Raw genomic sequence first — 15,486 nt, forward strand, 5'->3', positions numbered from 1 at the left:
GTTACCACGAAAAGACTTCCACCCTGCTACCATACAGCGGGTAAACGCCAAGTATTTCCCGTGACTGTGCATCAAAACCAAATGTCTTCCTGGCCCACCACTCCACCCTGGACGTGAACAGCCTTTATGACCAGGTCCACCTATACAAGGCAGCAGTGCCCACCTTCGCCCGGACCCTAAAGGATATCGCCCTCAACCGCAGACCCAACACCTCACACAGGAGCAACAGATCAACAGACACCCCGCCCAGACCAGCGAGACACTCTCCCAGACCTGCGGGACCCCCCCCAGGACCTACACATAGAGGACCCCCGCAGAGAGGACCTACATCCAGACCACAGCACCATCAACCACATCTACACCCCCACCCCCACCAATTAACTCCCCCCCAAGTCAACCATGCCCACACCCCATTTAGGCCCCCTCAGATCAGACCTATGCCCCTCCTACCCACGCCAAGCCCCCCACTCCCACAAAGAGGGCCTCAACATGAAAGTCACACATACGCCAGGCCGTGAGCAGGCAAACAGGCCCAACACCCACTCTTACACTAGCCCAAGCCAATGGCATGTACCAGATGCTCAGCAGGCTCTGCTCACAATTACTGGCCTGAGGCCAAACCCCACAACCAACAACATTAGACACTTTATGGAACACAAAGCCTTCTCTATTTCATCCTGGAATATCCAAGGCCTGAGGTCATCTGCCTTTGGCCTAAAGAGCAGGAATCTGGACTTCACCAAATAAATCGGAAATACAGACATTGTCATCCTACAAGAAACATGGTATAGAGGAGACGGACCCACTGGTTGCCCTCTAGGTTACAGAGAGCTGGTAGTCCCATCCACCAAACTACCAGGTGTGAAACAGGGAAGGGACTCAGGGGGTATGCTAATTTGGTATAGAGCAGACCTAACTCACTCTATTAAATTAATCAAAACAGGAACATTTTACATTTGGTTAGAAATTCAAAAGGAAATTATCTCAACTGAGAAAAATGTCCTCCTGTGTGCTACCTATATCCCCCCACTAGAATCCCCATACTTTAATGAAGACAGTTTCTCCATCCTGGAGGGGGAAATCAATCATTTCCAGACCCAGGGACATGTACTAGTCTGTGGCGACCTAAATGCCAGAACTGGACAAGAACCTGACACCCTCAGCACACAGGGGGACAAACACCTACCTGGGGGTGACAGCATTCCCTCCCCCATATGCCCCCCTAGGCACAACTACGACAACATAACCAACAAAAACGGGTCACGACTCCTGCAGCTCTGTCGCACACTGGGTATGTACATAGTCAATGGTAGGCTTCGAGGGGACTCCTATGGTAGGTACACCTATAGCTCATCTCTTGGCAGTAGTACTGTAGACTACTTTATCACTGACCTCAACCCAGAGTCTCTCAGAGCGTTCACAGTCAGCCCACTGACACCCCTATCAGACCACAGCAAAATCACAGTCTACTTGAACAGAGCAATACTCAATCATGAGGCATCAAAGCCAAAGGAACTGAATAATATTAAGAAATGCTATAGATGGAAGGAAAGTAGTGTTGAAACCTACCAAAAAACAATTAGGAAACAACAAATTCAATCCATTCTAGACAACTTCCTGGATAAAACGTTCCACTGTAATAGTGAAGGTGTAAACTTGGCAGTAGAAAACCTAAACAGTATATTTGACCTCTCAGCTTCCCTATCAAATCTAAAAATCTCTAACAGAAAACCAAAGAAAAGTAATAACAGTGATAAATGGTTTGATGAAGAATGCAAAAACCTAAGAAAGAAATTGAGAAACCTATCCAACCAAAAACATAGAGACCCAGAAAACCTGCGCCTACGCCTTCACTATGGTGAATCACTAAAACAATATAGAAATACATTACGGAAAAAGAAGGAACAGCATGTCAGAAATCAGCTCAATGTAATTGAAGAATCCATAGACTCTAACCACTTCTGGGAAAATTGGAAAACACTAAACAAACAACAACACGAAGAGCTATCTATCCAAAACGGAGATGTATGGGTAAACCACTTCTCCAACCTTTTTGGCCCTATAACAGAGAACAAACAGCAAAAAAATATACATGATCAAATGCAAATCTTAGAATCAACTATTAAAGACTACCAGAACCCACTGGATTCTCCAATTACATTGAATGAACTACAGGACAAAATACAAACCCTCCAACCCAAAAAGTCCTGTGGTGTTGATGGTATCCTCAATGAAATGATAAAATATACAGACCACAAATTTCAATTAGCTATACTTAAACTCTTTAACATCATCCTTAGCTCTGGCATCTTCCCCAATATTTGGAACCAAGGACTGATCACCCCAATCCACAAAAGTGGAGACAAATTTGACCCCAATAACTACCGTGGGATATGCGTCAACAGCAACCTTGGGAAAATCCTCTGCATTATCATTAACAGCAGACTAGTTCATTTCCTCAGTGAAAACAATGTACTGAGCAAATGTCAAATTGGCTTTTTACCAAATTACCGTACGACAGACCACGTATTCACCCTGCACACCCTAATTGACAAACAAACAAACCAAAACAAAGGCAAAGTCTTCTCATGCTTTGTTGATTTCAAAAAAGCTTTTGACTCAATTTGGCATGAGGGTCTGCTATACAAATTGATGGAAAGTGGGGTTGGGGGAAAAACATACGACATTATAAAATCCATGTACACAAGCAACAAGTGTGCGGTTAAAATTGGCAAAAAACACACACACTTCTTTCCACAGGGCCGTGGGGTGAGACAGGGATGCAGTTTAAGCCCCACCCTCTTCAACATATATATCAACGAATTGGCGAGGGCACTAGAACAGTCTGCAGCACCCGGCCTCACCCTACTAGAATCTGAAGTCAAATGTCTTCTGTTTGCTGATGATCTGGTGCTTCTGTCACCAACCAAGGAGGGCCTACAGCAGCACCTAGATCTTCTGCACAGATTCTGTCAGACCTGGGCCCTGACAGTAAATCTCAGTAAGACAAAAATAATGGTGTTCCAAAAAAGGTCCAGTTGCCAGGACCACAAATACAAATTCCATCTAGACACCGTTGCCCTAGAGCACACAAAAAACTATACATACCTCGGCCTAAACATCAGCGCCACAGGTAACTTCCACAAAGCTGTGAACGATCTGAGAGACAAGGCAAGAAGGGCCTTCTATGCCATCAAAAGGAACATAAAAATTGACATACCAATTAGGATCTGGCTAAAAATACTTTAATCAGTTATAGAACCCATTGCCCTTTATGGTTCTGAGGTCTGGGGTCCGCTCACCAACCAAGAATTCACAAAATGGGACAAACACCAAATTGAGACTCTGCATGCAGAATTCTGCAAAAACATCCTCCGTGTACAACGTAAAACACCAAATAATGCATGCAGAGCAGAATTAGGCCAATACCCGCTAATTATCAAAATCCAGAAAAGAGCCGTTAAATTCTATAACCACTTAAAAGGAAGCGATTCCCAAACCTTCCATAACAAAGCCATCACCTACAGAGAGATGAACTTGGAGAAGAGTCCCCTAAGTAAGCTTGTCCTGGGGCTCTGTTCACAAACACAAACAGACCCCACACAGCCCCAGGACAACAACAACAAAAACATAATTAGACCCAACCAAATCATGAGAAAACAAAAAGAGAATTACTTGACACATTGGAAAGAACAAACAAATAAACAGAGCAAACTAGGATGCTATTTGGCCCTAAACAGAGAGTACACAGTGGCAGAATACCTGACCACTGTGACTGACCCAAACTTAAGGAAAGCTTTGACTATGTACAGACTCAGTGAGCATAGCCTTGCTATTGAGAAAGGCCGCCGTAGGCAGACCTGGCTCTCAAGAGAAGACAGGCTATGTGCACACTGCCCACAAAATGAGGTGGAAACTGAGCTGCACTTCCTAACCTCCTGCCAAATGTATGACCATATTAGAGACACATATTTCCCTCAGATTACAGCGATCCACAAAGAATTCGAAAACAAACCCAATTTTGATAAACTCCCTTATCTACTGGGTGAAAAACCACAGTGTGCCATCACAGCTGCAAGATTTGTGACCTGTTGCCACAAGAAAAGGGCAACCAGTGAAGAACAAACACCATTGTAAATACAACCCATATTTATGTTTATTTATTTTCCCATTTGAACTTTAACTATTTGCACATTGTTACAACACTGTATATATACATAATATGACATTTGAAATGTCTTTATTCTTTTGAAACTTCTGAGTGTAATGTTTACTGTTAATATTTATTGTTTATTTCACTTTTGTTTACTATCTACTTCACTTGCTTTGGCAATGTTAACACACGTTTCCCATGCCAATAAAGCCCTTAAATTGAAATTGAATTGAATTGAATTGAGAGATAGACAGACAGAGAGAGAGATAGACAGACAGAGAGATAGACAAACAGACAGAGAGAGACAGAGACAGAGATAGACAGACAGACAGACAGAGACAGACAGACAGACAGACAGACAGACAGACAGACAGACAGACAGACAGACAGACAGACAGACAGACAGACAGACGTCTGCCTCGGGATATGACCACTAAAACAGCGAGTTTGCCTGAGATGGATAGCATTAATTATGTCAATTACATGGCTACTCTAATTATGCACACATAAGACAGAGAGAGAGAGAGAGAGAGAGAGAGAGAGAGAGAGAGAGAGAGGGTATAATGCTATCAAACCCATTGCCCTATATGATTGTGAGGTCTGAGGTCCACTCACCAACCAAGAATTGACAAAATGGGACAAACACCCAATTGAGACTCTGCATGCAGAAGTCTGCAAAAATATACTTTGTGTACAATGCAAAACCCCAAACAATGCATGCAGAGCAGAATTAGGACTATACCCACTAGTTATCAAAATCAAGAAAAGAGCTGTTCAATTCTACAACCACCTAAAAGGAAGCGATGCCCACACATTCCACCACAAAGCCCTCACCTACAGAGAGATGAACTTAGAGAAGAGTCCCTCAGCCAGCTGGTTCTGGGGCTCTGTCCACAAACACAAACAGAGCCCCAGGACAGCAACACAATTAGACCCAACCAAATCATGAGAAAACAAAAATATAATTACTTGACACATTGGAAAGAATTAACAAAAAAACTGCAAACTAGAACGCTATTTGGCGCTAAACAGAGAGTACACAGTGGCAGAATACCTGACTCCTGTGACTGACCCAAAATTAAGGAAAGTTTTGACTATGTACAGACTCAGTAAGTATAGCCTTGCTATTGAGAGCGGCCGCCGTCGGCAGACCTGGCTCTCAAGAGCCCACAAAATGAGGTGGAAACTGAGCTGCACTTCCTAACCTCATGCTAAATGTATGACCATATTAGAGACACATATTTCCCTCAGATTACACAGACCCAAAGAATTCGATAACAAATCAAATTTTGATAAACTCCCATATCTATTGGGTGAAATATCACAGTGTGCAATCACAGCAGCAAGATTTGTGACCTGTTGCCACAAGAAAAGGGCAACCAGTGAAGAACAAACACCATTGTAAATCAAACGGATATATGTTTATTTATTTTCCTCTTGTACTTTAACTATCTGCACATTGTTACAACACTGTATATAGCCATAATATGACATTTGAAATGTCTCTGTTCCTTTCGAACTTTTGTTAGTGTAATGTTTACTGTTAATTTTTTATTGTTTATTTCACTTTTGTTTATTATCTATTTCACTTGCTTTGGCAATTTAAACATGTTTCCCATGCCAATAAATCCTTTTGAATTGAACTGAGAGACAGAGAGAGAGAGAGACAGAGAGAGAGAGACAGAGAGACAGAGACAGAGAGACAGAGAGACAGAGAGAGCTCCTTCTATGGTTGTTTCTCACACTCGTAGTCTTTTTCTCTTTGAGAGGGGTCTGTATGGTCTGCCTAGGGAGATGACCACTAAAACAGCCAGTTGGCCTGAGTCGGATAGCATTAATTATGTAAATTACACGGCTACTCTAATTATGCACCCATGACAGAGAGAGACAGAGAGAGAGAGAAATAGAGAGAGAGAGAGACAGTTATAAGCATTGGGAGAAAAACCCAATAGAAAATCTACATACAGAATTCTGCAGAATTATCCTAAATATCCAAAAGAAAGTACCAAATAATGCATGCAGAGCGGAACTCGGACACTAAAATGTTGGCACCATTTGAAATTAAGCCCCAAAACACCCTTATAATTCAAAGCACTGGAAACCCAAGAGCTGAACCCTTAAAATAGTCCTGTATGTCAGCTGTTAAAAACACTAAACAACACTATTATCCAAACACACAGGAAAATCAATCAAATTGTTACAAAAATGAAAACCTCCTACTTGACAAATAGGGAAAATGAAACAAAAACACAGAATAAACTAAATTGCTATTTGGCCATCAAAAGAGAATACAAATGGGCAGAATATCTCTACACTGTCAGAGACAGATCCTGACCAAATACAGGCTCAGCGACCAGCAATTGGCTATAGAAAAAGGGAGACATAAAAAGACATGGCTACCTAAAGAGGAGAGTCTATGTGGTCACTGCACGACAGGGGAGGTAGAGACAGAGATGCACTTTTTCCTCTACTGTGAGAAATACTCCCAAATAAGAATATATATATATATATTTTAATCAATTCCCAACTTCTGTGCATTTACTAATAACATAAAGCTGGGAATTATCCTGGTTGAGGGAAAAAAAAACAAATATTACTGCCAGATATGTTTAGTAGCCTGAGGGACATCCCATGACCATTAATTCCTTGAAATATTTACATTGTATACAACTTACAAGTAATACATAATGTAACCATCATCCATGTACATTTTGTTGTACATTTTGTGCCATTCTTTCTTTTTCTTTTTTATAATCGTATTTTTACTTAATTAAATGAACTGACCGAAGATTACACAATACAACAGCAGTAGTGTTGTACCTGTATACAGTGAGGGAAAAAAGTATTTGATCCCCTGCTGATTTTGTATGTTTGCCCACTGACAAAGAAATGATCAGTCTATAATTTTAATGGTAGGTTTATTTGAACAGTGACAGACAGAATAACAACAAAAAAATCCAGAAAAACACATGTCAAAAATTTTATAAATTGATTTGCATTTTAATGAGGGAAATAAGTATTTGACCCCTCTGCAAAACATGATTTAGTACTTGGTGGCAAAACCCTTGTTGGCGATCACAGAGGTCAGACGTTTCTTGTAGTTGGCCACCAGGTTTGCACACATCTCAGGAGGGATTTTGTCCCACTCCTCTTTGCAGATCTTCTCCAAGGCATTAAGGTGTCGAGCCTGATGTTTGGCAACTCAAACCTTCAGCTCCCTCCACAGATTTTCTATGGGATTATGGTCTGGAGACTGGCTAGGCCACTCCAGGACCTTAATGTGCTTCTTCTTGAGCCACTCCTTTGTTGCCTTGGCTGTGTGTTTTGGGTCATTGTCATGCTGGAATACCCATCCACGACCCATTTTCAATGCCCTGGCTGAGGGAAGGAGGTTCTCACCCAAGATTTGACGGTACATGACCCCGTCCATTGTCCCTTTGATGCGGTGAAGTTGTCCTGTCCCCTTAGCAGAAAAACACCCCCAAAGCATAATGTTTCCACCTCCATGTTTGACGGTGGGGATGGTGTTCTTGGGGTCATAGGCAGCATTCCTCCTCCTCCAAACACGGCGAGTTGAGTTGATGCCAAATAACTCGATTTTGGTCTCATTTGACCACAACACTTTCACCCAGTTCTCCTCGGAATCATTCAGATGTTCATTGGCAAACTTCAGACGGGCATATATATGTGCTTTCTTGAGCAGGGGGACCTTGCGGGCGCTGCAGGATTTCAGTCCTTCACGGCGTAGTGTGTTACCAATTATTTTCTTGGTGACTATGGTCCCAGCTGCCTTGAGATCATTGACAAGATCCTCCTGTGTAGTTCTGGGCTGATTCCTCACCGTTCTCATGATCATTGCAACTCCACGAGGTGAGATCTTGCATGGAGCACCAGGCCGAGGGAGATTGACAGTTATTTTGTGTTTCTTCCATTTGCGAATAATCTTTTTACATTTTTACATTTGTCATTTAGCAGACGCTCTTTGTTGTCACCTTCTCACCAAGCTGCTTGGCGATGGTCTTGTAGCCCATTCCAGCCTTGTGTAGGTCTACAATCTTGTCCCTGACATCCTTGGAGAGCTCTTTGGTCTTGGCCATGGTGGAGAGTTTGGAATCTGATTGATTGATTGCTTCTGTGGACAGGTGTCTTTTATACAGGTAACAAGCTGAGATTAGGAGCACTCCCTTTAAGAGTGTGCTCCTAATCTCAGCTCGTTACCTGTATAAAAGACACCTGGGAGCCAGAAATCTTTCTGATTGAGAGGGGGTCAAATACTTATTTCCCTCATTAAAATGCAAATCAATTTATAACATTTTTGACATGCGTTTTTCTGGATTTGTTTGTTATTATTCTGTCTCTCACTGTTCAAATAAACCTACCATTAAAATTATAGACTGATCATTTCTTTGTCAGTGGGCAAACGTACAAAATCAGCAGGGGATCAAATACTTTTTTCCCTCACTGTACACTTAGGTTGGAGTCATTAAAACTCGTTTTTCAACCACTCCACAAATGTCTTGTTAACAAACTATAGTTTTGGCAAGTCGGTTAGGACATCTACTTTGTGCATGACACAAGTAATTTTTCCAACAATTGTTGACAGACAGATTATTTCACTTACTGATCATTTCTTTGTCAGTGGGCAAACGTACAAAATCAGCAGGGGATCAAATACTTTTTTCCCTCACTGTACATGATTATATGTACTATTATTATTACTACTGAAATGAACTTTATTTCATTATCCTCATTGCATTGTACTGTATTTACTGAAATGCTGTACCACTATACTGCTTTGGCAATATCTTTCATGCCAATAAAGCAATCTGAATTTGAGAGAGAGAGACAGAGAGAGAGAGATAACATTATTACGCCACTACATATCTACAATACAAAATGTATAATACCACCACACAACAATATTACAATGTACGCGTGTGTAGAGTGCGCGTGCAAGCATGGTCTGCCTCGGGAGATGACCACTAAAACAGTGATATCTATGTCAATTATAACACCCTAAATAGGTTCTCCATTTCTTTTTGTCTCTCTTAATCTCACCAATCCCCCTCCTCCCTTTCTTTGTCACTGGAAACAAGCGCTGAAACATAATAAACACAATCAGGATGAACAGAAAACCTCTGGATCAGCAGCAGATCCTCTAACACACCCACCACAGACACACACAGAAAGGAAGTGCGTCAGAGCTCCTTATTGCCTGGTGGGTGTTCAGTGTGTGTGGGTAGAAACATGGGGAGGAGGAGGGACAGTGGTGGTGTGGTGGCGTCCACGGCTCTGGTGGCTAATTATAACCCAGCAGTAGAGTACAGAGGTAGAGGAGGGGCTGTGGAGTTACAAAATCTACACAACACTGGCTGGTTGGGAGGCAGAAAAGAGTAGAGACTAGAGAGGGCCAGCCCAGGGCTGGTGGAGAGAGGGCATGGCCAGGGGTATCTGTTCCCTCACACCCACACTCTCTCACTAGAAAGGGAAACAGGCAATGTACCCCCATAGCAGCACAGCAGGGTTTTGGTTGTGTGGGCGGCAGGTAGTGAATTGGCAATGTACTGATTAGTCTGACTCTCCCATTGCCTTTAATTGGCTCTCAAGATGTCATTGTATGGAGTCAGATCATGTTCAATAAGGGGAAAGGGGAAAGGGGGATACCTAGTCAGTTGTACAACTGAATGCATTCAACTGAAATGTGTTTTCTGCATTTAACCCAAGCCCTCTGTATCAAGGCATGGTAAGACCTTGTTCACCACATAGTTGGACCCCATGTTGAAAACAATATGATTGCCACTCAATGGACTGCCACTCAATGAAGACTGTGAGCTTAGGTATGGGGCTTCAGGCAATGACTTTCAATCGCACCTCCCAATACCGTGACGTAAATGTCACCATACCACACAGAACTACTGAAATCTGTGAAGGTCACACATAAGCCTCTTAGCTTTATCCTCTTCGCAATTGTTCCAGAAAGGTGACTGAATGGCTCAATGATGCTTGAGATCTACTCATTTGATTCAACAAGATTCATCACAGAGGTGACTCTCGCCATTCAGTCATTTGTTACTCATTGGACAATTGATAGAGGAGGGAGGGTTAGAGGGCTGGTAGTCATGGTAAATACACACTCTGGTAAGCTGCCAGGAACTCCTGTTCTTTGAAGGCTTTATTAAACCCTGGTGACCTCTTGCTTAATGGTAATATGTTGTGTGGGGGAACGACGAATGTTCCTGGAATTCCTAGAATCCTAGAATGCAATTTTCTCCTTACCATGTGAAATCACAAATGTGTTGAGGTTGTTGGTAGGATCAATGGAAATGTATAATATTCTGTATTCTGCACATTGAATGAACATACACTATATATACACAAAAGTATGTGGACACCCCTTTAAATTAGTGGATTTGGCTATTTCAGCCACACCCGTTGCTGACAGGTGTATAAAATTGAGCACACAACCATGCAATCTCCATAGAAAAACATTGGCAGTAGAATGGCCTTCCTGAAGAGCTCAGTGACTTTCAACGTGGCACCGTCATAGGATGCCACCTTTCCAACAAGTCAGTTCATCGAATTTCTGCCCTTCTAGAGCTGCCCTGGTCAACTGTAAGTGCTGTTATTGTGAAGTGGAAACATCTAGGAGCAACAACGGCTCAGCCGCGAAGTGGTAGGCCACACAAGCTCATAGAACGGGACGCCGAGTGCTGAAGCGCGTAGCGCGTAACAATCGTCTGTCCTCGGTTGCAACACTCACTACCGTGTTCCAAACTGCTTCTGGAAGTAATGTCAGCACAAGAACTGTTCATCGGGAGCTTCATGAAATGGGTTTCCATGGCCGAGCAGCTGCACACAAGCCTAAGATCACCATGCGCAATGTCAAGCGTCGGCTGAAGTGGTGTAAAGCTCGCCGTCATTGGACTCTGGAGCAGTGGAAACACGTTCTCTGTGATGAAACGCTTCACCATCTAGGAGTCTGACGGACGACTCTGGGTTTGGCGGATGCCAGGAGAATGCTACCTGCCCGGATGCATAGTGGCAACTGTAAAGTTTGGTGGAGGAGGAATAATGGTCTGGGGCTGTTTTTCATGGTTCGGGCTAGGCCCCTTAGTTCCAGTGAAGGGAAATATTAACGCTACAGCATACAATGACATTCTAGACGATTCTGTGCTTCCAACTTTGTGGCAACAGTTTGGACAATGCCCTCGTGCACAAAGCGAGGTCCATACAGAAATGGTTTGTCAAGATCGGTGTGGAAGAACTTGAATGGCCTGCACAGAACCCTGACCTCAACCCCATCGAACACCTTTGGGATGAATTGGAAAGCCACTGCGAACCAGGCCTAATCGCCCAACATCAGTGCCCAACCTCACTAATGCTCTTGTGGCTGAATGGAAGCAAGTCCCCATAGCAATGTTCCAACATCTAGTGGAAAGCAGAGTGGAGGATGTTATAGCAGCAAAAGGCGGAGCAACTCCATTTTAATGCCTATGATTTTGGAATGAGCTGTTCGATGAGCGTGTATCTATCATTGAGTAGATAGTACACAGTCAATACATGCCTCTTTTTCAAGATAACAAAGGGGCAAATCTGGAAAGAAAACATTACTTCAGTGAGTGACTTAAGTTTGTGTACATTAACCCTTCAAATTGGGATTCCCTCCAAAAAGGATTACTGTAACCTGTATGCCACTCCTGAGTATACCTCTTTAAACACCTGCCTTAGTACTGTTGTCCTAGGGAAGGTCCTGTGTATCCAATTGGTACTGTACTGTATATAGTGGTCCTCTGTAGCTCAGCTGGTAGAGCACGGCGCTTGTAACGCCAAGGTAGTGGGTTCGATCCCCGGGACCACCCATACACAAAAAAAAAAAAAAAAATGTATGCACGCATGACTGTAAGTCGCTTTGGATAAAAGCGTCTGCTAAATGGCATATTATATTATTATTATATTATTATATAGCTGGCACCAGCTATCCTATCCTAGGACGTCCCTAGGTGACATTACAGGTACATATCTTTAGCCAATTAGAGTACATTCTTATGAGGACCACCTTACAATATTAGATTTTATGACGACATTTAACAGGCCAGTAACCTCCATCGATACACAGCAGTAAATTGGTAGTACATGCAGCGGGCATCCGCTAACGCCTTGGTCACAAGGCTGTGTCTGTCTTTTCACACACACTCAGTCAGACCACAGCACAGAGACGTCTTTGAAGAGTTGGAGGAGTGATGCTGGGCCAGTTCTGCTCACCGTATCAATGTCCTGTTGCAGCGGCGGCAACCCCTCGTCAGCTGACGCACTCAGTAATGTTCTGCTTCTGTAAGAGCTCACTTCAACCCAGTGAACTTCCAGAGAAGTCAGTGTTACTGTCCAAGTTAATTTGCTGTAGTGTATTGGCTAAATGATTTACTCTAACTTGGCTGATTCTTGAATGTTATTTTTGAAAGTTACTTGGTTTGGGGGCATTGTCTTGGCTTTTGTGCACCCACACACTGGCGTCATTCCGCCACCCACACACATGCTCATGCAGATACACGTACACACAGACACAAATACACTCACACACAGACACACACACAAACACACACACATTTCAACAAATGTGTCTGAGAATGCACAAACGCACATACAATACACACTCACACAGATGCAAAACACACACACATGCACACAGGAATGAGGGAGGACAAAGCTTTTACGCCTACTTGAAAAGGCAATGTAGCTCACCTGAAGGAAAAACAAATAGGTCTTTCTGTGCAGATGGATGGTCATGGACACCGTATAATGTCTCATCTCACACAGCACAGGGGAAACCTATCTGACATCACACGAGTCATATATAATCTCCACTGTTTGTCCTGTTGGTGAAGGCTACTAAACATTCCACCAATAGACCATTTAGTTCCTCTTTCACCATCAGGTTAACAAAGATATACAGCTCTCCTATCATAGCATTAATATATAGCTCTGAGAAAGGGAACAAGATAATTTGAGGACACAGACATTATCATAAAATGATGTCAGACAGTGGCTAAGTGTAGGGGGAGAATGGTGGCGATTTGCTGTAGTCTCAGTAATAATCTGCTATTCATTTCCTCTATAGGTCAAGCCCCATGGCTGAATTAGAACTGTGGTATGAACAAAGCATGGAGGTCCTTATCTACTGAGGTCAACACAAATAAGAAACAACAGTGCAAATAAGTATGTAAGTCTGAATACAGAGGCTGGCTGGAGAACGTCTCAATACAGAGGCTGGCTGGAGAACGTCTGAATACAGAGGCTGGCTGGAGAACGTCTGAATACAGAGGCTGGCTGGAGAACGTCTGAATACAGAGGCTGGCTGGAGAACGTCTGAATACAGAGGCTGGCTGGAGAACGTCTCAATACAGAGGCTGGCTGGAGAACGTCTGAATACAGAGGCTGGCTGGAGAACATCTGAATACAGAGGCTGGCTGGAGAACGTCTGAATACAGAGGCTGGCTGGAGAACGTCTGAATACAGAGGCTGGCTGGAGAACGTCTGAATACAGAGGCTGGCTGGCGAACTGCTTTTGGCAGAAAACCCATAACGGAGTGAGAGCCATGCTTCCTCAAAGCTATTACACTCATTTGGACTCTAGCACTAAATGCTGCTTGTTTTGTTCCAGGGCTGTAACGTTCTCACACACACACACACACACACACACACACACACAGCTAGCACGTGGGTTTTTAGTGCGTCAATCACGTTGGAAGAGCTGCATGTAAATTAATCCACAACGTGCTTGGTCCTTTGGGATTTCAGTTTTTTGGCCAAATTACCACAAAGAAATCCAGAATTGTGGAGTGGAGACAATCCAGCATTGTGGAGATGTTCCCATTCCTGCATGAGGACCTCGTTCTCCGACAAGTAAAATATTTAAGGCATAATTCCAATTCCAGTAATTAGCAATCAAGTCCGAGCGCTTCAGCTCTTCCAAATCTGCTCGTTACGGTGCAACTGCTGATTACAGCAGTGAAAGAGAGACGTCCATTTGGTAAATACCATTATAGCTCCACAGAGACCCTGTAATTGACTCTGCTGAGGAGAAATGTCACAGCGACATTGGATAGAGATGAGAGATGGTAGATTACCATTAGCGGTCTGATAAACACTCAGAAACAGAGCTAACAGGGTTGGGTACAAGGGGAGGGTTTCTATTTTAGGAGACCGGATGGGATGGAAGTGAGAACGTAGGTGGCATTCACAATGGAGAGAGACCCACAAAATGCTCAATTGAGAGTATGTAATTGAGAGTGTTTGAGAGTTTCTATTTGTGTCACATTAGTGATGCATAGCAAGCAACTTCAACAGAAAGACAGAGGGGGGGAGATAGAGAAAGAGAGAACAGCAGGAGGCCATTTCCTGCAGTTAGTTGAAAGGAACAAGAGATGATGATCCACATGTTGCACACCTTTTGAATGTCTCTTTCCTGCTTACCTCTTCCCAGAGGCAAGCAGCACTACACTGAACAAGTGGTGCTGTCAAACTGCAAACTGCAACCAGCAAGATGGCCACATTTCTCTTCAGATCTGAGCGACATCTAGCGAAACAACAGACAAACTGAACAACATGGACTGGAAACACAGAATCCACCAGAGACAGAGAAATCCACTCACGCTGGTGACTTTACGGTAGATCTGGGCAGCGTTCTGGCACTCAGAGTAGGGGTACTCAGACGTGGTCATCTCCAGCATGCACATCCCAAAGGCATAGACGTCCACCGCCTCATCATACCTCTCCTCATACATCTCTGGAGCCATGAACTCAGGAGTCCCTACGGAGAGAGAGGAGGGGTAGAGTGAGGGGGGTATAATGGTACAGTGGTTATGAGAATGGAGCAAAATGTGGTCCTACTTCACTGATAGCTGCAGTTACACTTCACAATACAGTGGCCTTATTCATTCTCACTCTAGCCAACTGTGTGCCTTGTAATACAGTAGGAAAAATGTGTATTGGCAACGAACTGTTCTGGTATTAATTTACAGTACAAGTGTATTAAAATGGAGAAAAAAATAATCCATGCGGTACAGAAACAATGCAGGAGGTAATCAAAAGATAAAGTATTTATTGATACAATACCAAATCTTATACGAGCGTGATAATGTAAAACAAATGTTAAACGTCTGCAGGTTTGAAGGTTTCCAAATGGGACTTAGATGATCCACACCATTAAACAGTCACTGAGACCAAACACTGTGATAGCAGTGAGATAGATTAGAACATTTTGGGCAGTCGTACTGACGTCACTACAAAGAATAGCCATCATGCACCATGGCAGTATAAATATAAACACGTAGCCA

At 43.2% G+C, this 15,486-nt stretch overlaps 1 protein-coding gene across 2 annotated transcripts in view; it reads right to left on the minus strand.

Moving 5' to 3' along the window:
• LOC311104178 (serine/threonine-protein kinase WNK4-like) overlaps nt 1–15,486 on the minus strand; it is a 92,946-nt gene that overhangs the window by 41,298 nt on the left and 36,162 nt on the right. For both annotated transcript variants that reach the window (XM_084145869.1, XM_084145870.1), the window contains exon 4: nt 14,803–14,960. In XM_084145869.1, coding sequence (XP_084001995.1) covers nt 14,803–14,960 — 158 coding nt within the window. The remainder of the gene's footprint in view (nt 1–14,802; nt 14,961–15,486) is intronic.

This window comes from Coregonus lavaretus, assembly GCF_964263955.1.
Source record: "Coregonus lavaretus genome assembly, chromosome: 28".
Taxonomy (NCBI): Eukaryota; Metazoa; Chordata; class Actinopteri; order Salmoniformes; family Salmonidae; genus Coregonus; species Coregonus lavaretus.